The 26,526-nt window shown below is 52.3% G+C and overlaps 1 protein-coding gene across 6 annotated transcripts in view; it reads right to left on the bottom strand.

The window, feature by feature from the left end:
- OSBP2 (oxysterol binding protein 2) overlaps positions 1-26,526 on the bottom strand; it is a 100,949-nt gene that overhangs the window by 70,406 nt on the left and 4,017 nt on the right. For 2 of the 6 annotated variants that reach the window (XM_071445786.1, XM_071445787.1), the window contains exons 2-3: positions 22,745-22,822; positions 4,247-4,455 (exon numbers count right to left, since the gene is read on the bottom strand). In XM_071445786.1, coding sequence (XP_071301887.1) covers positions 4,247-4,455; positions 22,745-22,822 — 287 coding nt within the window. Of the gene's footprint in view, positions 1-4,246; positions 4,456-12,985; positions 13,151-22,744; positions 22,823-23,428; positions 23,452-26,526 lie in introns of those variants that run through there. The other 4 variants (XM_071445788.1, XM_071445794.1, XM_071445789.1 and 1 more) reach the window with 3 other exon arrangements.

Below are 26,526 nucleotides of genomic sequence, written 5' to 3'. Positions count from 1 at the left end.
CCCCAAAATGGGGACCCAGCAATGAAAATGTGGGCAGCAATTTGCCAGTCCTCCTACCCATCAAATTTCCCATCAAAGCTCAAAGACCCTGGCAGCAGTGAGGGATCACTGAATCCTGCAGAAACAGTGAATGGAATCCCAGCCCAGGCTCCAGCAGGCCTGGGGGTGATTCAAGGCTGAGCAGTGCAGCTGACACAACAGAAGGATGGGGACCTCCAGAGGGGTGGAAAGCTGGAGAGGGCCCGGGAGAACCTCACAAGGTTCAGCAAGTGCAGGTGCCAGGTCCTGCATCCGGGTCAGGGCAATCCCAGCTGTAAGCACAGACTGGGAGGGGAACTCCTGGAGAGCAGCCCTGGGGACAAGGACTTTGGGGGGTGCTGGGTGAGGGCTGCACCTGCCCCAACCCTGACACCCCCTCAGCCCTGGGCTGAGCCCCCAGCGTGGGCAGCAGGGGAGGGGGGATTCTGCTCCTCTGCCCCACCCAGGTGAGACCCCACCTGCAGAGCTGCCCCAGCCCTGGGCCCAGCACAGGAGGGACTTGGAGCTGCTGGAGAGAGCCCAGAGGAGGCCACAGAGATGCTCCAAGGGCTGGAGCCAGGCTGGGAGAGCTGGGGGTGCTCACCTGGAGAGGAGAAGGCTCCAGGGACACCTCAGAGCCCCTTGAAGGGCCTAAAGGGGCTCCAGGAGAGCTGGAGAGGGACTGGGGACAAGGGATGGAGGGACAGGACCCAGGGAATGGCTCCCACTGCCAGAGGACAGGGATGGATGGGATATTGGGAATTAGGAATTGTTCCCTGGCAGGGTGGTGAGGCCATGGCCTCTGAAGCAGGCAGGGCAGCAGGCAGTGCCCATGAGCATAGATGGCCACAAGGATGTTGTTGTGTCCCTTCCCAGAAGCCAGAGAGCACCAGACACAAACCTGCTCCTCTGCCCACCCTACCTGTGTCCCCTCTGTCACCCTCTCCCCACCTTCTGGCCTCCCACAGCCATGGATGCTCCTCCTTGAGGGCACAAATCCCTTCAGCTGCTCACCACCCTTTGCACTCACTGGAGCCCAGCTGGGCTCTGCAGAGCAGCCCTTGGGGAGCACCAGGTTTTGGGGATCCCTCAGGAGGCAACTCAGACAATTCTGCACATGAGCAGTCTTGAAGGACTGGGGACTTCTACAGCAAATCCAGAACCTCCTCCCTTTACTTGTAAACATCCACCCCAGTGCTCACAGGGACACAACATCAGGAATTTTATTTTGATTCAAGCCAAACCCACAGTAACTCTTTACTATAATTAAAATCTCTCTAATTGGCACAAACCATCAGCCAGGTGAACATTACAGCATAAAGTAATTCACTGATGTGCTCAGAATTCAGCACCCATTTACAGAGTGTCTTATCCCCTTGATGAGATCAGGAAAGTCTGGAAAAGCAGGAGTCTGCTGTGGATTTTCTGTTCCATCAGCTCTATGGCCTGGATCACAGCTGAGTCAGCAGAGCCTGGGGCAGCACAGCCCCATCCACAGCACTGCCCTCAGCCCAGAGCTCAGCAGGGCCTCAGCCCCAGCACAGCCAGCCTCTGCATTTGCTATTTTTATGGGCAGACACAAACCAAAATAGCTGTGCCTGACTCAGGAGGCAGCATGGCTGACAGCCCTGGGACTGCTCCACCCTGACCCAGCACTGCCACAGCCCCACAGTCCCAAAGGGAAGGTAAAGAACACCCACCACCCCTCCAGGAGATCCTTTCCCACACACCCTCCTCTCCAGGAGATCCTTTCCCACACACCCTCCTCTCCAGGAGATCCTTTCCTACACCCTCCTCTCCAGGAGATCCTTTCCCACACACCCTCCTCTCCAGGAGATCCTTTCCCACACCCACCCTCCCAGGAGATCCTTTCCCACACACCCACCCAGCTGAAGGACTCGACAGCCCCCAGAGCCACCTCAGTGCAGCCAGGACCAGCACAGTGTCTCACCCTAAACAAGTGTGCCCAGAAGCTTCCCCCTTCTCCTGGATCAGCTGGGCTCCCTGTCAGTATTTGAATATTCCAGACATGGAATTTTAAGGGACAGAAAGTTCACAGCACTTAAAACCACAGAATGGTTTGGGTTGGGACTTTAAATATCATGTACTCCAACCTCCCTGCCATGGCAGGGACACCTCCCACTGTCCCAGGCTGCTCCCAGCCCCAATGTCCAGCCTGGCCTTGGGCACTGCCAGGGATCCAGGGGCAGCCCCAGCTGCTCTGGGCACCTGTGCCAGGGCCTGCCCACCCTGCCAGGGAACAATTCCTAATTCCCAATATCCCATCCATCCCTGCCCTCTGGCAGTGGGAAGCCATCCCCCCTTGTCCTGGCACTGTCCCTTCTGTCCCAAGTCCCTCTCCATCTCTCTTGGAGCTCCTTTAGGCACTGGAAGGTGCTTTAAGGTCTCCCTGGAGCATTCTCTTTTCCATTTCTGAAGTTTGTTTACTGCAGCCTGAAGCTGTGCTTGCTTGTAGAAGAAAACCCAATGTTAATCCCAGAAGAGTTACAGACATTGAAATACAGACTAATAGAATCATTGAAATATTTCTAAAACATTCTGTTTGCCAAGCCTAACTGACCCATTACAGAGCAGAACAATGTCACCCTGGGGAGGAGCTGTGCACCAGGCACAGGGCCCTGACAGCTTTACAAAGTGTAACTGTCCCAAACCTGCTCCAATAAACACCACAACAAAGGGGCAGAAGCAGAGATGCACACAGAAACAGCTCAACTAAATACCTGTGTCACTCATCCACCAAACCTCCCCAAGCTGTGCAACACCACCCTGGGGTGCTCAGCCCTCTGAGCACAGCATTTCCAGCATTCCCAGCACAAAGTCTCCAGGAGAAAGACACCTCACTCTGCCTTCCAGAAGCAGCATCCTTAGCTCATTGTTACTGGCTCTCCACAGTTCCCAGCCATTCCCACGGCTCTAAAGACCTGCTCAGAGCTGCCCAGGCAGCTGAGATGAGGTGCAGCAGGGCTGTGTCCAACCCTTTGTGTCCCTGGGAGACCATCAGCAACCTCCAGCTGTGCATGAAACTCTCCCTGGGTGGGTTCTGCACCATTTAACCAGCCCACAAGAGCTGTGTGAGCTGAGTAGAGCTGCAAGAGCTGTGCTAGGGAAAATGAAACTGGAAAGCCTTATAAATATGATTGCCTGGCAAAAGATTTTGAGAATGTGGAAACTGTAAGTGAGATTGAAATGAAAGCAAGCTTTGAGATACCTCAGTTACTGAACAACTGGAAAACAATGGCATGGCCAGCTGAAGGTGATCCCCTTTTGATGGAACAACACCCTCTGCTCTCAGACAGGCCCAAGGGTCAGAGCAGACCCTACAGCTTGGCAGAAGGAAAAAATCTCCAAAGAGGAGATTTTAGAGTTTAAAATGTAGCACAGGATGGTAATGTAATGATTCTTATAGGCTGTATGGAAATGCTGTAGGATTTGTATCTTGTACTAGATTGGTTAGTGAGAATTAGAATATTCAGCACAGAAGAAAATTTATGATATTGTAACGGGACCTTGCTCTCTTACCTTCTTTACTCTTCCTTGCTCTCATTTTCTCTTTACCAAACTCTTGCCTGCTCTCTCTTTCCCACTCTCTTTACTTCTCTCAGTCCTGCTCCAGCTGTGCCTGGCAGCTCCCAGCAGGGCCCTGCACTTGGCCCTTTGCAATGAACCCCAAGTTCCTGACCTGGCCTCAGAGATCTCTGCTCTCCATCCCCTCCCACTGTCCTACCCCTGTTAATCCCACAGAGCTGGAGGGCTCAGGCTGCCCCTCCCTGGCCGGTGAAACCCCCGTACCTGACCAGTTAAACTCCCATACCTGGCCGGTTAAACCCCCGCTCCTGACTGGCGAAATGCCCATTCCTGACTGGTTAAATCCCCATTCCTGACTGGTTAAATCCCTGTTCCTGACCGGTGAAATACCCGTTCCTGACCGGTGAAATACCCGTTCCTGACCGGTGAAATACCCGTTCCTGACCGGTGAAATGCCCTTTCCTGACTGGTGAAATCCCCATTCCTGACTGGTGAAATCCCCATTCCTGACTGGTGAAATGCCCGTACCTGACTGGTGAAATCCCCATTCCTGACCGGTGAAATCCCCGTGCCTGACCGGTGAAATCCCCGTGCCTGACCGGTGAAATGCCCGTACCTGACTGGTGAAATGCCTGTACCTGACTGGTGAAATGCCCGTACCTGACTGGTGAAATGCCCGTACCTGACTGGTTGTTCCGCATGCGGATGGCCTTGGCCTTGGCCAGCTCCAGGGCCGTGACCCAGCGCTGCCTCTCCACCTCTGAGTTGGCCTTCAGGTGGTAGGTCCTGCCCCCGTTGGACAGCACGATGTTGCACGAGTCCTCCGTGTCGATGTGGGCTGTGGACAGGTTGATGGTGCCCCGGCACGTGTGGGCCATCTCTGCCTGTGTCCTGCACGGGAACAGAGGGACAAGGAAGGGTCAGTGCTGCTGTACCTGACCCCAAAGCACCTCCAAGGCACCCTCCTGCACAGCACAGACCTGTGGAGACATCCCGAGCTGGCAGCACTCACATGCAATCCACTAAAGCTGGAAAATGTGTGGTATGCACATGCCCTCTGCACAGAGATTTAGCTTTCTCAGGATCCTCCTGAGAGAAGCAGAGAAAAGAATGATCAAAACAAAATCTCATTTGCTGCTCCTGTGTTTGTGCCCATGTGGAATGTGTTCAGGAGATTGTTTACCCAAGATGATTGCTTGATTGGATTCTGGTGATGGTGTTTTGGATTCATTGATCAATTGGATCCACATGTGTGTGTTGGGATTCTCTGGCAGAGAGCCACAGGTATTCTAGTTAGTTAGTTAGTGATAGTTCTTGTTAGTGTAATATACTTGTAGTATAAATATAGTATAATGAAGTAATTAATTAGCCTTCTGATACCATGGAGCTTCATGCATCATTCTTCCCTGCATCAGGGGATCTGCATAGCATAGATAGAAAAGGCCCTCAGACAGAGAAACAAGGACAGGCTGAGGTGTTTAGATGGAACTTGTTCCCTTGGAGGAGCAACACCCCATCGTTCCTTACACATTCACATCCCACCATGTCCACTGCTTCTGGCCGCTCTAAAAGCAAAGTTCCAACTACACAACACTGGCTTTCTCATCTCATTTCCACTGCTGCTTTTCTCCCTTCTCCCAGCTGTCCCACCTCCAGAATCCAGCACTGTGTGGCTCTTTATACCCTCTCCCTTCCATCATTGTTTTTTGTCCAGGTGTGCTCAGACCTCATATGTCCCAGCCCTGGGGTGGCAGCAGGAGCAGGGCAGTGCCCGTGCCCTGAGCTGGCACTGCTGGGGCACCTCCAGTGCTGGGGCAGCTCTGGGACCCTCCTGACAGGAGAGACCTGGAGGGGCTGGAGCGTGGCCAGGCCAGGGAACGGAGCTGGGAAGGGGCTGGAGCCCCAGGAGAGGCTGAGGGAGCTGGGAAGGGGCTCAGCCTGGAGCAAAGGAGCCTCAGGGGGGCCCTTGTGGCTCTGCACAGCTCCTGCCAGGAGGGGACAGCCGGGGGGGTCGGGCTGTGCTCCCATGAGCAGAGGGAACGGCCTCAGGCTGGGCCAGGGCAGGGGCAGGGTGGATTTTGGGATAATTCCTTCCTGGAAAGGGTGGTCAGGCACTGGCCCAGCTGCCCAGGCAGGGTTGGAGTCCCCATCCTGAAGGGATTGAACAGTCAGGTGGATGTGGCACCTGGGGACATGGTGGCCTTGCCAGTGGCAGGTTAATGGTTGACCTCAATGATCTCAGAGGGTTTTTCCAACCTCAGTGACTCTGTAATTCCACAAGAACATCAGAGCAGGGAGGCTTTAGAGCCACAGCCTAGAGCTGCTCTCAGAAAGTGTTGGTGATCAAGTTCACTGTGGGACAGAGATATGGGCCCTGCCAGGGAAGAATGGGCAGCAGCCCAGGGATACCCACTGCCAACCTGATTCCTGAGGCTGCTTGTTACACAGAGGAGGCCACTCTGCCTGACCAGGAACTCAAAATCCCCAAACCCCCAAACATCTCAAGGACATCTCTCACCTGCTCAGCCCTGACACTGCTTTGTGGGACAGATTTATGCCAGGGGCATATGCAAGCCTGACATGAGGACATGAAATCCTCCTGGTGCCTCCTTAAGACTTAGTGTTCGTGTCTCTCAGCACCACAGGGCAAGTTCAGAGCTAGTGCACAGTGTGGTTACACTTTTTGTGGGGGGTAAGTTGGCCCCAAAGGAATCAAGCCCCAATTTCATTCCTAAGTCATCCCTTCACGCTGCAGCACGTAACTGTGTTCCCTGGAGGGATTCCTTCCCACCTTCAGAGAGCTGCTAAAATCATCTTCTCTCCTCCACAAAGCAAAGGTCCCCAAGGTGACTGCACTAAATCAGCTGCAGACATTCAAAGCCTCGCTCTCCCACCCAAGGAAACGGCGACGTTGCTGTCCCAGCTCCCCTCCCGTGCCAATCTGCATGGGAAATCAATTCCTATCAATCAGCACCCACACACGAGGCAGGCACCTGACCCAGCCTGGAGCCAACCTCCTGTGTCCAGAGCCGGGGAAAGGAGCAGAGGTGCCCTTCAGAGCCCTCGTGGTCTGCTGGATCCGCTCATTCACGGCTGGCACCGGGCTCTGGTGTAACCCGACCCCGCAGATCCCGGCTCTGCCCTTCCCCAGCACCGGGAGCGCTGCGTTTGCAGAGCACCTGGCTGGGGGTTAAACCTGGGCACGGAGCACCCAGAGGTGGAGGCAGCCGAACCTCTGGGATTTTTTAGCTCTGCGAGGGAGCAAAAAGCGCCGGGATTCGCCCTCGGAGCGCCAGAATTAGAGCTGTGCATGGGAGGCTGGGGGGAATGACAGCCTTGGAGAGTCCTGGCCAGGACACAGCAGAGAGAAAAAATATCCCAAAATACCACAGGGAGGACTAAAGCACCCACCCACCCAGCCAGGGGATGGCAAACATCATCATATCAACATCAATATGTCACTTCTGCCAGCAGCAGGATCCCAAAGCACCAGGACACGCTCCATGGAAGCCTTGAGTGGATCAGCCCAAGGCAACCCTGCCCAGCCCAGGCACCCAGCTGCAGACAGAGCAGGGCAGGAACCACGGACAGATGTCATGGCTTACCCCAAAATCAGGCTTGTGGCAACACCAGTGCTGTTGTGGATGTGCTAAGATCATCAGAGAGGAGATTCCTTACTCTAAAACCAGTGATATCTTTTACCACGATGCCAGCAAGACCCCATCTCAGCTGTCCAACCTCCTCTGGATGCACAGGCCCCAATTCCCACGTGGATTTTGTCCAAGCCAGCACATGCTGCTGCTCTGAATATATATTTTCCTTTTTTATTTCAACAGAATAATAGAAATTTCAGACTGGTGAAAATTCTGGCATCTCCATCACCCACCCCACTCACCAGCCCAGCACAGCTCTTGTATCACAGCCACTCACAATGACAGGTTTTGCAAAAATCTTGAAAGATTTTCTTTTTTAAATATTATTTATAGCATTTCTCCCTTTTTTTGACTGAAGAAGCTGCTTCAGCTCCTTAACACCACAAATCTAAACACAGAGAGTTTGACAAGACAATTTGCAGCATCAGTTCCTTAAAAGGGCTTCAGTCTAAAACTCCTGGAGTCTGATTTTCAGTGACTTGGATTTTACAGCAGCTACACACTGCAGTGCCATAAAAGAGCAGCAAATTATAATTTAAAGACCTGCTTCCTACTTCTGAAGGGACACTTGAGCTCCAGGAGGCTGCTCAGCATGCCAGGGCTGTGCAAGAGAAAGATGCTCCCGATTTTTAACAACTGTACCAAATCTCCCTGGATTTGAACAACAAATCTCCCCTGCAAGGGCTCACAGGACAGGTTTATCTTCAGAGCAAAGAGAAGAAGGTGAAAAAGGAGATAATGACATGGTTTTTGCCTGTCAGCTCCACAGCTGTGGTTTTGGTGATATCCCAACAGCCAAAGGTTGAGCTCTGGATGCTGGGAAGATGCTGGTTACACAGGATCTGTAATTAAAACTGTGTGGCTCTGCTGGAAGCTAACAGGACACAGCAAGGAATGAACAAGACAAGCTCACACTCTGCTCCCAGCACTTAACAAGTACAAGGGATGCCCGTGGAATTTCTCTTAAGAATTTTCTTTCTACCAACAAGGCTCTGCACCATTCTGGGTAGCCTTGTCCCTCCTAAAACTCAACTTCTTGTCTGACAGCTCCAACAGCATCAGGCAGAGGAACCCAGCAGGGAAATGAGACCATCCCCATGTCCGAGGCACAGCAGAATTCCAGTCTGAGCATCCTCAGGGAGCTCCCAGCAGCCCAGCCCTGGGACCAGAGCATTCCTGCAACCCTGGAAGCCCAACAGCTGCCCCAGTTCAGCCAAGAGGGCAGGAGTGACACCTGGAGGGACAGGTGACATTGTGACATTCTGTCCTGGCTGGAAGCATCCAGCATCATGAGGGGGCCAGAAACACTCAGGGTAGTGAGGGACAGGTCTCCAAACTGGATTATCCACCTGAAACCCAGCAGGAGCTACACAAACACTGAGCTGAGGGTCCCCTTCAAAGCTGGCAAGGCCAGTCTCCAGTATCACCCATGTTCTAAGGCACCTCCACAGGGAAATCCAAATACACTTGAAGTTATATCCTGAAATATGTTCATACTCTCGTCCTGCAGATTTTCCTGATCATCTCAAAACCATTGCTTTGCTGTAAGCCTCAGAAATCAGCACACCTGATTCTACATCACAGAATCCTGGAATGGTTTGGGTGGGAAGGGACCCTGAAGCTCATCCAGTGCCACCCCTGCCATGGCAGGGACACCTCCCACTGTCCCAGGCTGCTCCCAGCCCCAGTGTCCAGCCTGGCCTTGGGCACTGCCAGGGATCCAGGGGCAGCCTCAGCTGCTCTGGGCACCTGTGCCAGGGCCTGCCCACCCTGCCAGGGAACAATTCCTAATTCCCAATATCCCATCCATCCCTGCCCTCTGGCAGTGGGAGCCATTCCCTGGGTCCTGTCCCTCCATCCCTTGTCCCCAGTCCCTCTCCAGCTCTCCTGGAGCCCCTTTAGGCCCTGCAAGGGGCTCTGAGGTGTCCCTGGAGCCTTCTCCTCTCCAGGTGAGCACCCCCAGCTCCCCCAGCCTGTCCATAGGATCCCAAACACTGAATTCCCATCTTATCACTGTTTCCTGCTGTAAATGTAGGTCAGGCTCACACTCAGCCCTCTCCCCAGGACAGGCTCAGAGAAGCACAAGGTGAGCAGGAGAGACTCCTAAAGGAGGTTTTGTCTTCCTTATCCCAGTGTCTCCTTCTCCCTGGGCTTTCATTCCCTGCCCTTACACCACAACCAGTGAACTCTGGGCACTGAGGGGTTCAGAGGCTGCATCTGAACCCCCGGACCACACACTCCAGGACTTCACCCCAGTGTTATCCAGGAGCTAGCACAGCTCAGGAGGAGCCAGAACAGCTCAGGAGCAGCCTCTGACCCAGCCCTCTCTTGGGAAAGCAGCACCAAGTGCTCCAACAGGGACCTGCTGGGAGCTCTGGAACAAGCAGGAGGCACCAGCAGCCACACCAGCCCATGTGCAGGGCACCACTGAGCTCCCTGGACACTGCTCACCCAGTAAGTATTTCCTAATTTAAACAGCATTTACAGAAAAATCTCCTGCTGTTTCTGCACAGTCTTGGCGGGTTTTCCTTGCCTTACATAATTATTTGTTTTCCAAGGAAGTTTTGCTGTCCAAGTTTGAGGGGGGAGTGTAGATCCATCAACAGCCTGCCCTGCACAACCAGACAGGTTCTTGCAGGTCCCACCCTTCAGCTGGGTGGGACAGCACAGGGGCAGAGCCAGCAGGGATGCTCCCAGCAGCAGGGATGCTCCCAGCTCCCCTTCCCTCAGGCAGCACTCAATGAGAAAATAAAAAACATCTGCAGAGTTTGAAAAGGCACAAAGTCTCAGGGAAGAGAGTGAAATTGTTTGGTTTTGGGGTGGGTTTTGAGTCTCTGGTTGAGAGGTACAGAGACACCACAGCAACATTTGTCACTACGCACGTGGGATGGAGCTGGACACCAATCCCAGGTTCATCCCTGGAGCTGGCACATGGACACATCAAGGGACTTTCCCAGTGAGCTCCACCACCACGCTGCATTTGGAGCTCAGAAACACTTTTGGCTGCCAGATCTCAACAGAATCACAAATCCAGGCTCCTGAACTGCTGCAGATCACACCCAAAACCCAATCCAAGACAGCCAGGAGCAACAAACAGCACAAACCACAGCACAAACCCAACAGCTTCACAGAACAGACAGAGAGGGGCTTCAGACAAGGGCCCAGACAGACAAAGGGAATGACTTCCCACGGATAGGGGCAGGATTAGATGGGATATTGGGGAGAAGTTCTCTCCTGTGAGGGTGGGCAGGCCCTGGCACAGGGTGCCCAGAGCAGCTGGGGCTGCCCCTGGATCCCTGGCAGTGCCCAAGGCTGGATGGGGCTGGGAGCAGCCTGGGACAGTGGAAGGTGTTCCTGCCCAGCACAGGGGGTGGAACAAGATGATATTTAAAGTTCCATCCACCCCAATCTGTGACACCCTCACTGCTTCTTACACCACTGCCCTCTCCAGACTCAGAGATTAAGACCTGCCTTTTCTACTGTTTATTTTATGGATTAAGTAGAAACCAGTTTGTAAAATTCATTTCTTCATCATACTGGAAAAAATATTGTAACATTAAGGGCTCTGCAACCATAGAGGAATATTTATACCCATGGCCAAGTGGGAAATGCCCTTTGGAGTCAGGTGCAAGGACTGCTGCAGGCAGAGGGAAGGAGAGAAATCAAGGACAGGGAACAAACCAGGCAGAATTGGACAATTCAGTAGCTGGGACAGTATTTTATTTCCTTCCCAAGAGTGGGGGGCAGCACAAGGGATGCCACAGCCCTGAGTCCCTGCTGTGCCTGAGCAGCACAGCTCCCTCTTCCCACAGGATGCAGCACAAGGATTTCCATGCAGAATTCAGAGCCTTCCACGGCCACCTGGGTTAGGCTGAGCTCTCCCATTCCTCACAGCATTCCCCCAGGGCACAGGGACAGGAGCTGCACTGCCCATTGCTCACTGCCAACAAAAGGCTCTTGTGCCACCACCCCCTCCCAGCGTCAACAACAGCTCCCTCATGGCTCAGCTGCCACTTCCAGAGCATCCATGCTCACATCTGGTGTTTGAATTCCCTGTCACCCCCACCCCACACTCCAGCCTTGAAATATCAGACACAACGAGCCCCCCTGCACAAGTGCTCCAAGGCACATTTCCCAATAAACTGAGATTTCCCATTTGTTCAGTTTTTGGGGGTATAAAGCCAGTGAAATCTCTGCTTCCCTTTTAGGCATGAGAAATCCCAAAAAGCACTTGAATTTGAGCTCATATGCCTGAAGTCAGGGCATGGAACATTGAAACCAAACCTCTTGGGGTTATTACTCTCTCTGGGTTCAAGGAAAAAGGGACTTTATGTCAACCCAATCCCAGAACTCAAATGCCCAAGGGGATGCAGGCCTGTGGCTCCAGAGGTATTTTCCCAGTGAGTTGAGCACACCACAGCTGGTTCAGCAGGGCTCTCACAAACCACAAGTTCCATGTGACAAACACTCAGATATTCCCTTTGCTTCCTCTTTTTGCCTTCCCCAAAACCAAGGAAGCACAAACCAACCCCAAACAAGCACATGGCAAGTGTTGGGCTGAGATTGCTGTAAAAACACACGATTTTAGGTCTATTTAAAGGCCAACTAATCTGCAAGTGGCTGCAGTCAGGATGGGCATGGGTTGGGAATGATCAGGGCTGAGGGAAAGCCTGCAACCCTGGCTGCAACCCTGGCTGCAATCCTGGCTGCAACCCTGGCTGCAATCCTGGCTGCAACCCTGGCTGCAATCCTGGCTGCAATCCTGGCTGCAATCCTGGCTGCAACCCTGGCTGCAATCCTGGCTGCAACCCTGCAACCCTCACCAGCCAGAGGGATGTCTGCAGCTCAGGCACTCACTACCTCCACAGATCACAGGAATATCCCCCACAACCTATCCTGCAGCTTCCCAAGCTGGTTTCCAGGACAAATCCCTGCCCACACTGGGACCAAAGAGCCCAACACCAAAGAGCTTCAGCAACACCACCCAGGCAAGGATTTAGATGTGGCCATACAGCTCTCCTGTAAGCAAGCAATAAGCACAGCAATCTGGAATTCTCATTCCTTTCTCCACCTTTATTTGGCTGCAATACCCACCCCAGCAAAGGGACAAGGAGGAGCCTGGAAGATCCTTCTGCTCCAGATCATTCACAAACAACCCTTGTCTTCCTGTGCTTCAGAGAGGGAAAAAACTCCAGAGGAGCTCAGGACAGGCAATTTGTCAGACAAATTCCCTCAGAGCCACAGTGCAGGACCTGGCACTGCCTGCTAGGAAGGTTCCATCCCACGAGGATGGGACACTTTGCCAACGCCAGCACTTCCTACTCGGAAACCTCTCCGATGTGAGAGAGTTCCATGAGAACCCTCCCTGCTGGGGAAGTGCACGGGTGTAAGAACGTGCTCAGGGCAGGAAAACCACCACAGCCAAGCTGAAAGGGCTCTGCAAACAACACCCAGGCTACCCCTCACCTCTTTTCCTAAATAAAATTGAGGTTGAGCTGCTGGCTGAGGAGCCCAGAGCAAGCTCCTCCCAATATACAACATATCCGAGCTGGGTGCCAAGCACAGGGGCTCATTTCCTCAAAACCTGTGTAAAACCTGCAAAAATGCACTCAGACCTCAAAATGCTTTCCCTGGCAAAACCAGAATCACAGCAAAAGGCACAGTTCCCTTCCCCTTGTTCCTCAATGCTGTTTCTGCAGCGCTCCCACTGACAGGACTCCCACCCCAAACACAAAGATACTCTAAAGTCAGCCCATCCTGCTGCACACCTCTGGGATTGCCTTTTATTCCACATTTCTGCCTCAGTGCATGCTGCAAGTTTTCTGCCAGGATATCTCAGTTCATCTCAGCAGTAGCCAGGAGATAAACTAAGCCATAGTGCAGGTCAGTAGATATGGTTGGCAAAGAGAGTTTGCGTTGGAGCTCTTATGAAAACAAAACAAAACAAAACAAACCCCCAAAAAACCCACAAATAAACAAAAAAGATAAAACTAATGTTAAAAGAACTACTAGGAAGCACTGCCACTCCTCCCAGCACACTGTGCTATCTCCTCTGCACCTCTGGAGAGGCTGGTGTGGCCCTGGCTGATAAGGATATCAGCCCTGCAAACATGGGCACCCAGGAAGCTCCTGGAGACACTGGTTTGGGGCTTCACCTGCTCCACCATCCCCCAGCTCTGCAGGGCACAGGCAGCTCCCTGAGCTGGTGAGACCCCAGCCCCGCTCCCACCCAATGCTGCTGCAGCTCCCCAAAAAGAGCTCTCACTCCTTCCCTTCCTGCAGAAGAGAATGAAAGGAACTCGGCGTGGGAAAAGTATCTCAGGACATGACCAGAAGGAAAGGCTCTAACAGCGTGTCCTTGGTGGCAGCTGGCCTGCAGCTGACCCAGCACAGGGACACTGGTGTCCCTCACAGCCCAGAAACCAAACCACCAGCTCAGCAGCTTCAGCAAAGCCCCTGAGCATGGCTGCAGAGCCAGGCTCTGGGCAGGGAGCTGGGAATGGAGCAGAGCCAGGATCCAAGCATGGGGCTGGGAATGGCTGTGGAGAACCAGGCTCTGGGCATGGAGCTGGGAATGGTGCAGGAGCCAGGATCCAAGCATGGAGCTAGGAATGGCTCCTAGAGCCAGGATCCAAGCATGGAGCTGAGAATGGCTGTGGGGAGCTGAGAATGGCTGTGGGGAGCTGGGAATGGCTGTGGAGAACCAGGCTCTGGGCAGGGAGCTGGGAATGGTGCAGGAGCCAGGATCCAAGCATGGAGCTGGGAATGGCTGTGGGGAGCTGGGAATGGCTGTGGAGAACCAGGCTCTGGGCAGGGAGCTGGGAATGGTGCAGGAGCCAGGATCCAAGCATGGAGCTGGGAATGGCTCCTAGAGCCAGGATCCAAGCATGGGGCTGGGAATGGTGCAGGAGCCAGGCTCTGCACATGAAGCTGGGAATGACTGTGGGGAGCTGGGAATGGTGCAGGAGCCAGGATCCAAGCATGGAGCTGGGAATGGCTCCTAGAGCTAGGATCCAAGCATGGAGCTGGGAATGGTGCAGGAGCCAGGATCCAAGCATGGAGCTGGGAATGGCTGTGGGGAACCAGGCTGTGCTCACGGAGCTGGGAATGGTGCAGGAGCCAGGCTTTGGGCATGGAGCTGGGAATAGCTGTGGGAGCCAGGCTCTGGGCATGGAGCTGGGAATGGCTGTGGGGAGCTGGGAATAGCTGTGGGAGCCAGGCTCTGGGCATGGAGCTGGGAATGGCTGCATGGAGCCAGGCTCTGCACATGTAGCTTCCAAAAACACCAGAGGAAGCCCCCCAGTCACCGCAGTTTCTTGTTTTCTTTAGTATTCAAACTAAAATGCCAAAGATCCAGAGACAGAAAATCCCATTAGGACTTTCAGGTGCTGCTGAGTTTATCACATCAGTGATATCACATCAGTCATGGAAGGTCTCATCACCTCCACAGCTAGCAGGATAATCCAAGACCTGGGCCAGGCCCAACTCACGAGCTTGGTGGTTCATTTTAAGCAAGAACAAAAAAGGAGTGACCATGGCACAAGTTCATTTGACAAATGCTCTTTACTAGACAAGAAACAAATGCACTGCAGCAGATAAGAGCCTCAAGCAGTCATTTTTCTCATTACAGCCTCTGCTTTCAAGTTTGTACTGGTGCTTCAGCCCTTGGGAATTGTGTTAAATGATCAGCATAAAGATCAGCCACAGTCAAATCATGTTTATGTTTTCTCACCACCACAGCCAAGGACATAATAGCACACAGGGCACACAGAGTCAACATTAAAACCCAACTTTTATTCCTATCCCATCAATTCCTATCTCATTTCCAATATTCAGACTGGTTAAAAAATCCTGGTTTTCCAGACTACAGACTTTAGGGCTGTATTTGCTTCAAGCACAAGACTTATCCCATCTTTCAGAGATTGAGGGTGGGTAGAAAAGCTCACTTCCAAGAATTTTTCCATGCTACAAGCATCTCTCTTTTCTGCAAGTTACTGTCAATATTAATGTTTTCAGTACCCAATAAATCTCCCTCAGAGACAGCACATGAGATACAGTCTGTGACCCCAAACATCACTCTAAAATCATCACACTCCTGACTTCTTGCCAGCTTTCAAACAACGCTCAATTCTAGCTCAGGATTTCTGTATGGATGAGACATTTCTTAGGGATAGACATCTACATGCAGAATCTCCTTCTGGATGAAATATTCCCTGAGGAGAGATATCTGGATGCAAAGCCCACATGGTTGCATAAATATATATTTTCCTCTATTTTAAGTCATGAGAAGAAAGATAAAACTTCATATTTAAAAGCTGAACCGTTGTTTCTCAGCCCTTGACTATGAAATCCTCAATTCAACAACCACTTTGCTACAGGTTTATGTGGAGGCAGCTTCCAGGTGTGTGTCCAGTGCAGACATGGAGAGAGGCTCCTTCAGTTCCATCTTCTCCCTGAACATGAGACACAGCTGCCTCTGCCCAAGGCAAACACCCAACAGCAGCAACTTCTGCAGCCTCCTGTGACAACCCCCAAGTTTATTCTGTGATAAATCCATGCTCAGCTGCACAATCAGCATATCCTGCTTCTGGGAGCAGTGGGCAGTGGAGGCAGCTGCCTGCTTCCAGGAAATCACTGCTTGAGAGCAGGAGGAGGGAGAATGAACTTGACTACTGCATACAAGGTGCCTCCATGACCTCCAGTACCCAGGAAAGCATCAGCTGATCCTTGCAGGACACGCTCCTGAGGAGTGTGGAGGTCAGCAATCCTGGGAAGAGCAGGTTTCCTGTAAGAACTGAGGAAACAGAGGGGAATGCAAGCAGCACAGCAAGCCCTGTGAGCAGTGTGAGTGCAAGGGGCAGTGTGGCACAGTGCAAGACCTTTCCCATCCTTACAACACCACCCATAAAATAAAAAATGTTGGCAGCTGGCATTCCAGATGCTGGAGATGCCAAGAGCTTTATTTAAAACAGAAATCAAGAGTTAACCACTTACTGGGCCATGACTGGGGCTGAGGGTGTTTTTTGGATCAAATCCTGCAGGTGCCCAAGTGACCTTGGCCAACAGTTTGGGGACAGGCCTGGCACATCCCAGCTGCTTCACTGTGAGACCCAACATCCTCCTGCACAGTCTCAGTGCCAGGACCCAGGGAATGGCTCCCACTGCCAGAGGGCAGGAATGGATGGGATATTGGGAATTAGGAATTGTTCCCTGGCAGGGTGGGCAGGCCCTGGCACAGGTGCCCAGAGCAGCTGGGGCTGCCCCTGGATCCCTGGCAGTGCCCAAGGCCAGGCTGGACATTGGGGCTGGGAGCAGCCTGGGACAGTGGGAGGTGTCCCTGCCATGGCAGGGGTGGACAAGATGCTATTTCAACTCCCTTCCAATCTAAACCATTCCATAAATCTCTAATCCAAGACATGCTCTGTCTTCAGGGCTGAACATTTTCTGCAAAAACCCTCCAGATATTGACTGTGGGTTACCAGGAACAGCCAAGAGGGAAGGCAAAGTCACTGACCTTCACAAGGGACAGCTCTCACACGTAGACAAGGATGAGTTGCAGCTTTCAGCTAATTTCCCAACTGCTCAGACCAGACTCTCAGTGTTATTTCAGTGCATTGTGTTGCAAGACAAGTTGTGTGGTGCAATAAATGCTCAGAGGTTTTAATGCAGAAACATTTCAGTTGTTTCAGCACAATCTGAATCCTGCCCTTCACTCTCACCCCTGTGCTGCTCTGGCTGCAGCCAAGCCAGGCCATCATCTCCCTGCACAGGACACCTTCACACCCACCACAACATCCATGTGCCATCCCACCCCTCTGCTCCACGCAGGAAAGGTTCACATCCACAAAAGCAGCACCAGCACTTCATCCAAAGTCACTGCTTCCCATTCCAGCAGCCACTCTGGGAAGCCAAGGGGCTCCTGCTGTACACACAAAGGCAAACAAGCAATCCACAGAATCATGGAATGGGTTGGAAGGGACCTTCAAGCCTGTCCAGTGCCACCCCTACCATGGACAGGGTCACCTTCCACTTTCCCAGGCTGTTCCAAGTCCCATCCTTGGGCACTGCCAGGGACCCAGGGGCAGCCACAGCTGCTCTGAGCACCCTGTGCCAGGGCCTGCCCACCTCACAAGGAACAATTCCTTTTAATATCCAATCTAAATCCACTCTCTTCCAGCTTTAAACCATTTCCCTTGCCCTGTCACTCCAGGTCCTTGTCTGAACTCCCTCTCCAGCTCTTTTGGAGCCTCTTTAGCTGTTATTTTTTCATGAGAAAAACGCCAAGTTTACACATTGCTTGGCCAGACAGCTCCACAACCCCCTCAGCTGCTCAGGCTCCTGGGAAGCAGCAGGATTGTGCCAGCAGATCCCAAAATCCCCCTGCAGCCCAGGCCCTGGTGCTTCACAGAGGACATTAAAGCCTCCATCCCCGAGAGCTCGTGTCCAGCAGTTCCTGTCACAGGGACAGGGCTGGGAATGGTTTATTTTTAGCCCTCAGCATCTTTCATTTCCGTAGGAGCTGCATGCAATGCTCCCTTCCACAGAACACCTCCTCCCCTGCCTCTCCACACTGCAAACCAGACTGCTGGGACAGAATGCAGGGCTCTGGCTGCTGAAGAGGACAAAACCCACCCAAGGAGGGGAGCAGAGGCAGCACACACAGGCTGGGTGCTTGGCCAGTGCAGGAAAACAGGGAAAACAGGAGAAGCAGAGCCATGTGCCATGTGTGCCAGCAGGATCTGTGCAGTGATCCACGCTCCCAGTGAGGTGTGAGACAACAAACAAACACCACAACTGCAGCCAGCACCACAAGCAATCCAACAATCCAGAGCTTTTCCAGAGCTTTTCATCTTCTCCAGCCAACAGCAGGGAGATGAATGCTGCTCTCCAGTTTTAAACTCCCACGTGGTGAAGAGCACCTATTTATACAAATTTTTACACAGATAAAAGGCCAATCTCAGCATAGAAGCCACTCTCTGCACTCATGAACGACTCCAGGCAGTGGCTCATGGCCTGTCTCTCCAGCAGGACCCTCAGCCCTGGGGGTCTCACCCTGGCAGGTTCAGCAGCTGGAAGGACTCCACCAAAGAGGCCCAAAGCACACAAGGGAGGACATGGGAAGTGTCCCAAGAGAGAAGGAAGAGAGGCCAGCTGAGTGCAAAAGAACAAAGCCCAGTGCTCAGCTGGTTAATGCAGGACTTAATGCAGGGGACAAATAAAGCTGTGACCATCCTCCTCCTTTCTTCCCAGGATCCACCAAACTGATTGAAAACATTGTTATTTTGGGTTTTTTTACCCAATTTTATTTCTTCAATCTTCTGCAGGAAGAAAAGCAGGTTTAAATCTTCAATTCTGTATCTATTTTTATGTTATCAGAGATTTTAAAAAATGGTGTAAGAGGGGACAGAAGCCAGGCCACTGAAGGGAATTCTCCCATAGGAGCATATTCCAGGAGCTGGACTTGAATGATCCTTGTGGGTCCCTTCCAAGTCAGGATATTCCATGACTCTGTGATCTGAAGGAGCACAGAGCAGTGAAAAGCAGCACAATGCCCTTTTCCCAAGAGAGGGAGCAGGATCACATCACATCCAGGCTGACTTAAGCTAAGCTGTTCTGACTCCAACACTTGCACATGGGAGCAGAGTCTTTTTATAGAGACCAGGCATGGCACAAACACTTCTCAAGAGGTCCTGTGAAGGGATGAAGGTGCAGCAGCAGGATGTGTCCCCACAAACTGCCACCACAGGACTGCACTAATGCCACACAGGCACATCCCAAGTGCCTCTGCTGGGTTTACATCAGCAGTTCTATAAATAAACCAATTTGTAAATTATGACTACACCTAATGGTATAATGGTCTATTATATGGTAGAATGGCAATGATATATTTTGAACTTGGAAATTAAAGATACACCTGATACTAGTAATGGAGTTTGTGTACCCGCCCCATGGGACAAAGGGCTCACTATTTATTTCCTTTACAAACAGAAAACTCTAATTCCCTCTGTACCCATGAGGATGCCTCATTTCAGGGTAGTGTCTGACTTAATATTGGTGTTTTAGCTACTTTACAAATTTGTCCTTCCTAAAACCACAGAAATTGTAAATCTTCAGGGAAACACCTTGGACCAAATTGTCAACATTAACCTCACTATTTTATAGCTGAAAGATTCAGGATTGTTCAGCCTGGAGGAGAGAAGGCTCCAGGGAGAGCTCAGAGCCCCTGCCAGGACCTAAAGGGGCTCCAGGAGAGCTGGAGAGGGACTGGGGACAAGGGATGGAGGGACAGGACACAGGGAATGGCTCCCACTGCCAGAGGGCAGGGATGGATGGGATATTGGGAATTGGGAATTGTTCCCTGGCAGGGTGGGCAGGCCCTGGCACAGGTGCCCAGAGCAGCTGGGGCTGCCCCTGGATCCCTGGCAGTGCCCAAGGCCAGGCTGGACATTGGGGCTGGGAGCAGCCTGGGACAGTGGGAGGTGTCCCTGCCATGGCAGGGGTGGCACTGGATGGGCTTTAAGGTCCTTTCCCACTCAGGCCATTCCATGATTCTATGATTAAAGATTTTGTTCCCCCCCAGCCTGACCCTGTGACACCCCAGGCCTGGCACCAGAGCAGCTCCTCCCCACGATCCCACAGCTTCCTCCAACGTGTCACTGCCTCCCTGCAGCATCCACAGGGATTCCTCAGTAAAGCTCTCAGCCTCCACTGCCTGCAGAACGTGACTCTCACAACCACTAAGCCTGTTCAGACGTTGTGCACTTGGAAATCAATTGTATGGAAACAATCCCGTTCTCACAGCGTGTGCTTTGTGCTTAAATTAAGCTACAATATTCCAAAAATGGGGAATATCAGCTATGGGCAGCCAGAGGTTTCATTCCTGCACTGCAAAGGCACCTTAGAGCTGTAGTTGTGCAGCAGAATTCAATCCAATCCAGTAATTACAGACCTTATCTGTGCTGAGATACAGAGCTGCAGCCTCTCAAGGCACTTACAAGGGACAATTCCAGGCTGGATGTCTGCAGCTGTAAGGAGGCCTGTTACAGAGCAAAAAAGCACAAATTTCCACACCTCTACAAGTCAACTTTCAAATTTAAAGCTACATTTCCAAGGAGCTTGCATGCATAGGTTTTTCCACTTTGAAGCAGAAATTTTTACTTCTTTCCTGGTGGTGAAAAGGAAGGGGACAGAGAGGGAGAGGCAGATGCCTCACCCAGTGCACTCTCAATGTTTACCCACAAAAAAATGCAGGTTCCTGGGAAAACAGTTCCCAGGCAGCACCCAGCTGGGACATCCCAGGGACTGCACAGGCAAAAAAATAGGAAAATCCCTGTCCATCAGCTCCTAAGCCAATCCCACTCCTAAAAGGATCAGAAGCACCACTGGGTCTTTGCCTCCCCAAGTGTTGCAGCAAAACACTGTACTTATAATAAGCTTTAACAGATAAAAGCCAGATTGAGGAGTAAAGCACAGATAATCCCATAAATTTGGCTGGTCAATCCTCAGGCTGTCCCAGTGTCAGGGAGCTCCTCCACCAATTCAGAGTGCCATGGAAGTACAGGATGGTCTGTGAAACAGCCTGAAGGGTTCACACACAGAAATCACCAGGGCTCCCCTGGCACTGACAGGACAAGCCATAGACAGGACATGGCTTTTCCTCATCCCCCATCAGCATCCAGAGCTGAAGGCAAACTCACAAAAAGTGTCACAAATAATCATAGAATGGCTCATGAAATGTGTCTGGGAGGCACCTCAGGAGGCCTCAGGTCCAGTCTCCTGCTCTGAGCATCTGCCTCCAGACAAGGCTGCTCAGGACCCTGCCCATCCACAGCTGGAACAGCCATGAACTCCCTGCACCTCTCCAGGACCCTGTCCCAGTGCCCAGTCCTCACTCCCAAGCCAGCATGCTTCCATATGTCCATGCAGGATCTCCCACGTGCTCTCCCAGCCCTGTGCTCACCCTGCCACCAGCAGAGCCAGGCTCTGTCCCCTCTCACACCTTCCACCATGGAGCTGTGGTGTCTCCTCTGCTCCAGCCTCATCCTGGCAGGCCCCAAACCAGACTGATGGCCCAGACAGGGCACCCCAGGGCGCTCCTCTGCTGAGCAGAGGGGACAGTCCCTTCCCTCAACACCTCTGCTAACACAGCCAAAGCCACCACTGACCTCTGGTCACTCCTGGTCACCTTTTAGTCCGCAGGGGCTCCTCTGCAAAGCTGCTTCAAGCAGCAATGCCTCTGCTGAGCACCACGGGGTTCCCATCACCCTGCAGCTCCAGCCTGCCATGGTCCCTCTGAACTCCAGACCTGTGACCTCTCTGCTCCACTTGGCATCACCCAGAGCCAGGCTGCGAGGGCACTCACCCGTTAGTAACCACATTACACAGCAAATACTGCAACTAATGACCTGTGATCTTATCACAGCTACCAAAAACCAATCAAATTATATGCACTCCTAATCAATGCCTGAGAGGTTACAGCTAACCAGAGCACCACCACCAGCCCAGCTCCCAAAGGGAGCCCTGCATGTTGTGGACAATTCCAAGTGGGAGTTGACAGTGTGTCCTGCATGCCAAATGTAAATTATTCAGTATTAAGATGACTGTCACCTTTGTACCATCAAAAAATGACTTTTAGTTTGAGCACTCTCTTCCTCCTGCTTATAAAAGTTCCATCCCAGCAGAGATGCAAAGCCAGGGAGCCTCAAGCAGACTCTCCCCAGCACAGACCACAGAGATCCAGCTGACAAGGAATGGAAAACTCTGCTGGGATAAAATAAAGCCATGGAGGAGTTCCACCTCACCACACACTATAAACCTGCAGTGCCTTCTGCTCCACAAACCCTGATGGGAAACACCACAGGGGCAACTTGGGAATAATAAACAGCAGATAAACAGTACCCATCATCAGTCACAGGAACGTGCATGCTTGGAAACAGAAAAGATGGAAGGTCTCAAGTCATCCAAGAACAAAGGATGGAGAACACAGCCCTGACACCAGGCACCACCCAAGCATTCCTGGATTCCTCCAAAAAGGGCTTCAAACCAAAGGTTGAAACTTTACACAGAATCACAGAATCATGGAATCTCCTGAGCTGGAAGGGACCCACAGGGATCATCCAGTCCAACTTCTGGCTCTGTCCAGACACCCCAAACCCCACCCTGTCCATCCCTGGCAGTGCTGCCCAAAGGCTCCTGGAGCTCTGGCAGCTCTGGCAGCCTCGGGGCTGTGCCCATTCCCTGAGGAACTTGGGCAGTGCCAGCACCCTCTGGGGGAAGAACCTTTTACTAAAATCCAACGTAAAATTCCTCTGACACACCTTCATTGAGTCCTCATGAGCTGTGGGCACAGCTGCCACCCCCACCTGCTGCACAGCATCTCCACACCTCAAAGACAAAAATCTGCTTCTTTAATCTTGTGGTCTCCACTCCTGCATAGTCCTGGAGAGGAGGGGCATGTCTGTGTCCCACTGCCATGACACATCCCAGTTATCCATGTCCATGCTCCAGCCAAATCCACCCAAACTCACCCCATCTTCCGAACTGGGACCGGTGTATTTTTCAAGCGCTTCCAAGAAGAGCCACCACTCCTGACAGTTGCAGAAGACCTGAAAAAAAAAGTTGGTGGAACCACCCCTGTGCATTTCACAGGAAAAAAGAAACTTCAAAAATCATGAAGATTTCCAGAGCTAGGGAATTAGTTGCCATGGATATTTGCTGCTGTGACAAATACTCTAATTCTGTGCTGGGGTGAGTGACAGGCACAAAGCACCGAGTCAGCTGGGAACAGCAACACAGCACACACAGCCCCACGTCCCTGGGAGCATCCCTGAGGAAACCAACCATGGACCTCAACAGCACCAGCACCAGGAGGCCACGTGACTCCCCAAAGGAGCTTTGCTCCCAATCCAGGCTTCCCAGCCCTCCTGTCACATCCATGGCTGTGCCATGGGAAGGAGAGTTCCCTGTTTTTGAGAGCCCACCCAGCCACAGTGTTTGGATGTCTGTGCCAAACAACCTGCCTGAAGTGAGAAGATCTTACTCACAACAGCAATACACAACCAGCAGGCCCCAAGGACAACATTTTGCTGCTCTGTTTCTTCTAAAGTTCCTAGAAGAAACCTGCTCTAGCTACTAGCAACAGATTAAGAATCACTGTTTTGTGTTAAAGAAGGAAAAGAGAAAGGCACTGACTCCCACTTCACCATATTTACCCCCACATGCATTGCAGAAGCTGCTTTAAACAGCCACGCGTGCCCAGCCAGTGCTCTCATCCAGAAAGATTTGGAGGATTAAGACTATTTTTAGGGACTGAAGCACCTCCCCCTGAGTCACTGCAGGGACATACATCTATCCGGTCGTGATTCAAAGCAGAAATAGCCTTGAAGAGTTAGATAAAAATAAAAAAAAGCAAGGAAAGTGGATACTAACACAGCTTGGTGTGAAAGGAAGGGCAGGGAAAACAGAGGTGACAAGGGGCTTGGCCACAGTCAAGAGTGCTGACACAGCAGCAGCTCCATCAGTGTCACAATGTGACAGGGAGCAGCTGCTCCACGCGCTCACAGCGAGGAGCAGCATCACCTGGGGACAGCACAGCCAGGTTCAAAACAGCCCTGCCAGGAGCCCTGGCTTGCAGAGGGGGAAGCGAATCCCAAGTGCCTGGAAGGGGACCAAAGAGAAGATTTGCTCCCATTTGTTCTGCTTTCATGGCAGAGCTCCACTGACACGCTGTCCCACGCTTCCATCTGCACGTTTCATTGCAGCGTTGATCCGTTCACAGCCCAAGGCTCAGCACCAGCCCTGCACACGCTCACACTCGGGGCTGGCAGTCAGCACCACTGCCCCAGCACCAGCTCTGCTCTCCTCCAGCCCAGCCCCAGCCAGCAGACAAGGCAATGTTGTGTCATTAATTATTAAACAAGCTTTCTGAGCAAAACCAAACAAAGGCTGATGCAAAGTGTAGAAAGATCCCTGCCACGGTGCTGTAGGAACTGCTACAACAATTGAACAGTATAATGAGGACCTGAAGGGATATTTAACACCTCCAGCTAGCTCAGGTTTGGAAGCACTATCAGGATGCTGCCTGCCCTCCTGATAGCAGCCTGGGACAACTCACATTTCAAGGTGACAACCTGAGCTGTTGGCCATCAGCTGAACAGACCTGCAGGGAGCAGAGGGCTCTGATATCACTGATAACACTTCAGGCACCTAAAATTACCAGGCTGAGTTACCCAGCTACAACATTTGATACACAAGCACAAAATACAGAGAAGCTCAGTAGTCTGACCTGTTGCAGCATAACTCAACCTACAGATAGTGAACATCATGGTCATTCAGAGGTGAGCTCAGAGCACACAGCACTGATTGGAAACTCCTTTTCAGGGGAAAATGAGGCAGGATACAAGGGATACTGCATGGAAAAGCACAGCAGGTTCCTCACAATACTGCTGACAAGAAGGATCAGCTCCTTTCCCAGTGACTCACTGTGGGTACAGAGGATGACAGGCCATACAAGCACCAACTTAAACCTGTAATTGGAGCAAGCCAAGTCAGAGCTGAATACATATTTTCCTGGAAAAAGACAGGCAGGGGAGCTGCAGGAAGAGGCAGGTGATGCCAGTCACCTCTGCAGGCAAAGGACAGCCATCCTGCTCATGACAGCAGTCAGACCAAGGGCTGGCAAGGGTTTCCCAGGGCTGAGCACAGCCATGGATGTCCTGGAGCAGGAGCCAGCAGAGCTGAGGGAGCTCCAGCACCCTGGGGGAGAGATGCAGGGCTGGACAGTGACCCCTGCCCTTGCCTGGGACAGCAAAGCAGAATTACACCAGTGTGTGCTCCAGCACTGGAAGCTGGACCAGGGCACACCAGAAAGGGGTAACAGGCACCTCACTCAGACAAGGAGCCAGGCAGCTGAGCCCATAAACACCCTCCACACCTGCCAACAGCTCCAGGAGTGAAAACTGCCGTGGGACACAAGCTACCTGAGGGATCCCCCGTGCCCAACATGGAGACAGCAGCACAGGCTGCTGTACTTCCACACAAACCCAGAGTGCTCTGCCCCCTCCTAGCTTAGCTCTGCACAAGACAAACCAGTTATTTCTTCTACAATTACATCAAATTAAGTATTTGGCCAGTATAGAATCATGGAATGGTTTGGGTGGGAAGGGATCTTAAAGGTTCCACTCCCCTGGATGGGCAGGGGTGGGCAGGGATGCCATCCACAAGACCAGGCTGCTCCAAGCCCTGTCCAGTTTGGCCTGGAACACCTGCAAGGATGGGATGAGGGAAGACATCCATCCCATCTAGCCAAATGAAAATTATATGGATAGAAATAAAGGAGAAAGATGGTTCATGGCTCTTATCACAGCTTGCAACCAGCAAACAGAACCAGGCAACAGCTGTAAATCCCCTCAGCCAGCACTAATTACCAAGCCATGATGGAAACATCCCTAAGGATAAGATCCCTGTCTCAGCCCTCCTGCAGAGTGAGCAGCAGTTGCTGTTTGGACTGAAGTGAGCCCAATCTCCCCCACAGCACTAACTGGGAGCAGAGCAACCCAGCCTGGAACCAGCAGCCCAAAGAGCATCATTCCCCCCACCCCATGGCACCCCTCAAGTGTCATGTGGCCATGCAGTGTCCCAGAGAGCTGTGGCAGCACCGTGTCCCCAGGGACAAAGCACAGCAAGGAGCTGCCTCCAGAATGGGCAAAGAACAAGGAACAGCAAAGCACCATATGGATCCAGAGAGTGCCATGGGAAAACAAGCTGACTGGGAACACCAATTATTCATCACTGTTTAAAAACAAGTAGCTCAAAGTCACCAGGAGCTGCAGAGCTGCCCTGGAAACCTGCACGCTCCAGCACCCAAAGAGACACAAACACTCCAGGACTTGTCTGCACAGGGACAGGGTGTCACAGGAATGATTCCAGGAGAGCATGTTGCCTCATTCTATCAGGTACAAGCTAAATGTAAGGAGAAGTTTTCCCCTCCAAGGGTGGTCCAGCACTAGAAGAGGGGCCTGGAGAGGCCCTGCAAGCTCACACCTTGGAGATTTCAGAGGCTGGAGCACAAATGTGATGAGAGGCGGCTGAGGGAGATGGAGGGGCTCAACAGGACCTTGTGGCTCTGCACAGCTCCTGCCAGGAGGGGACAGCTGGGGGGGTCGGGCTCTGCTCCAGGGAACAGGGACAGGAGCAGAGGGAACGGCCTCAGGCTGGGCCAGGGGAGGTTTAGCTTGGATATTGGCAACATTTCTTTATGGAAAGTGTGGTCAGGGTGGCACAACTGCCTCGGGCAGTGCTGGAGTCCCCA

Source organism: Agelaius tricolor, unplaced genomic scaffold, assembly GCF_023055355.1.
Source record: "Agelaius tricolor isolate 1412-34295 unplaced genomic scaffold, bAgeTri1.0.p SCAF_20, whole genome shotgun sequence".
Lineage (NCBI taxonomy): Eukaryota > Metazoa > Chordata > Aves > Passeriformes > Icteridae > Agelaius > Agelaius tricolor.
This window is presented reverse-complemented; position numbering and strand designations above follow the sequence as displayed.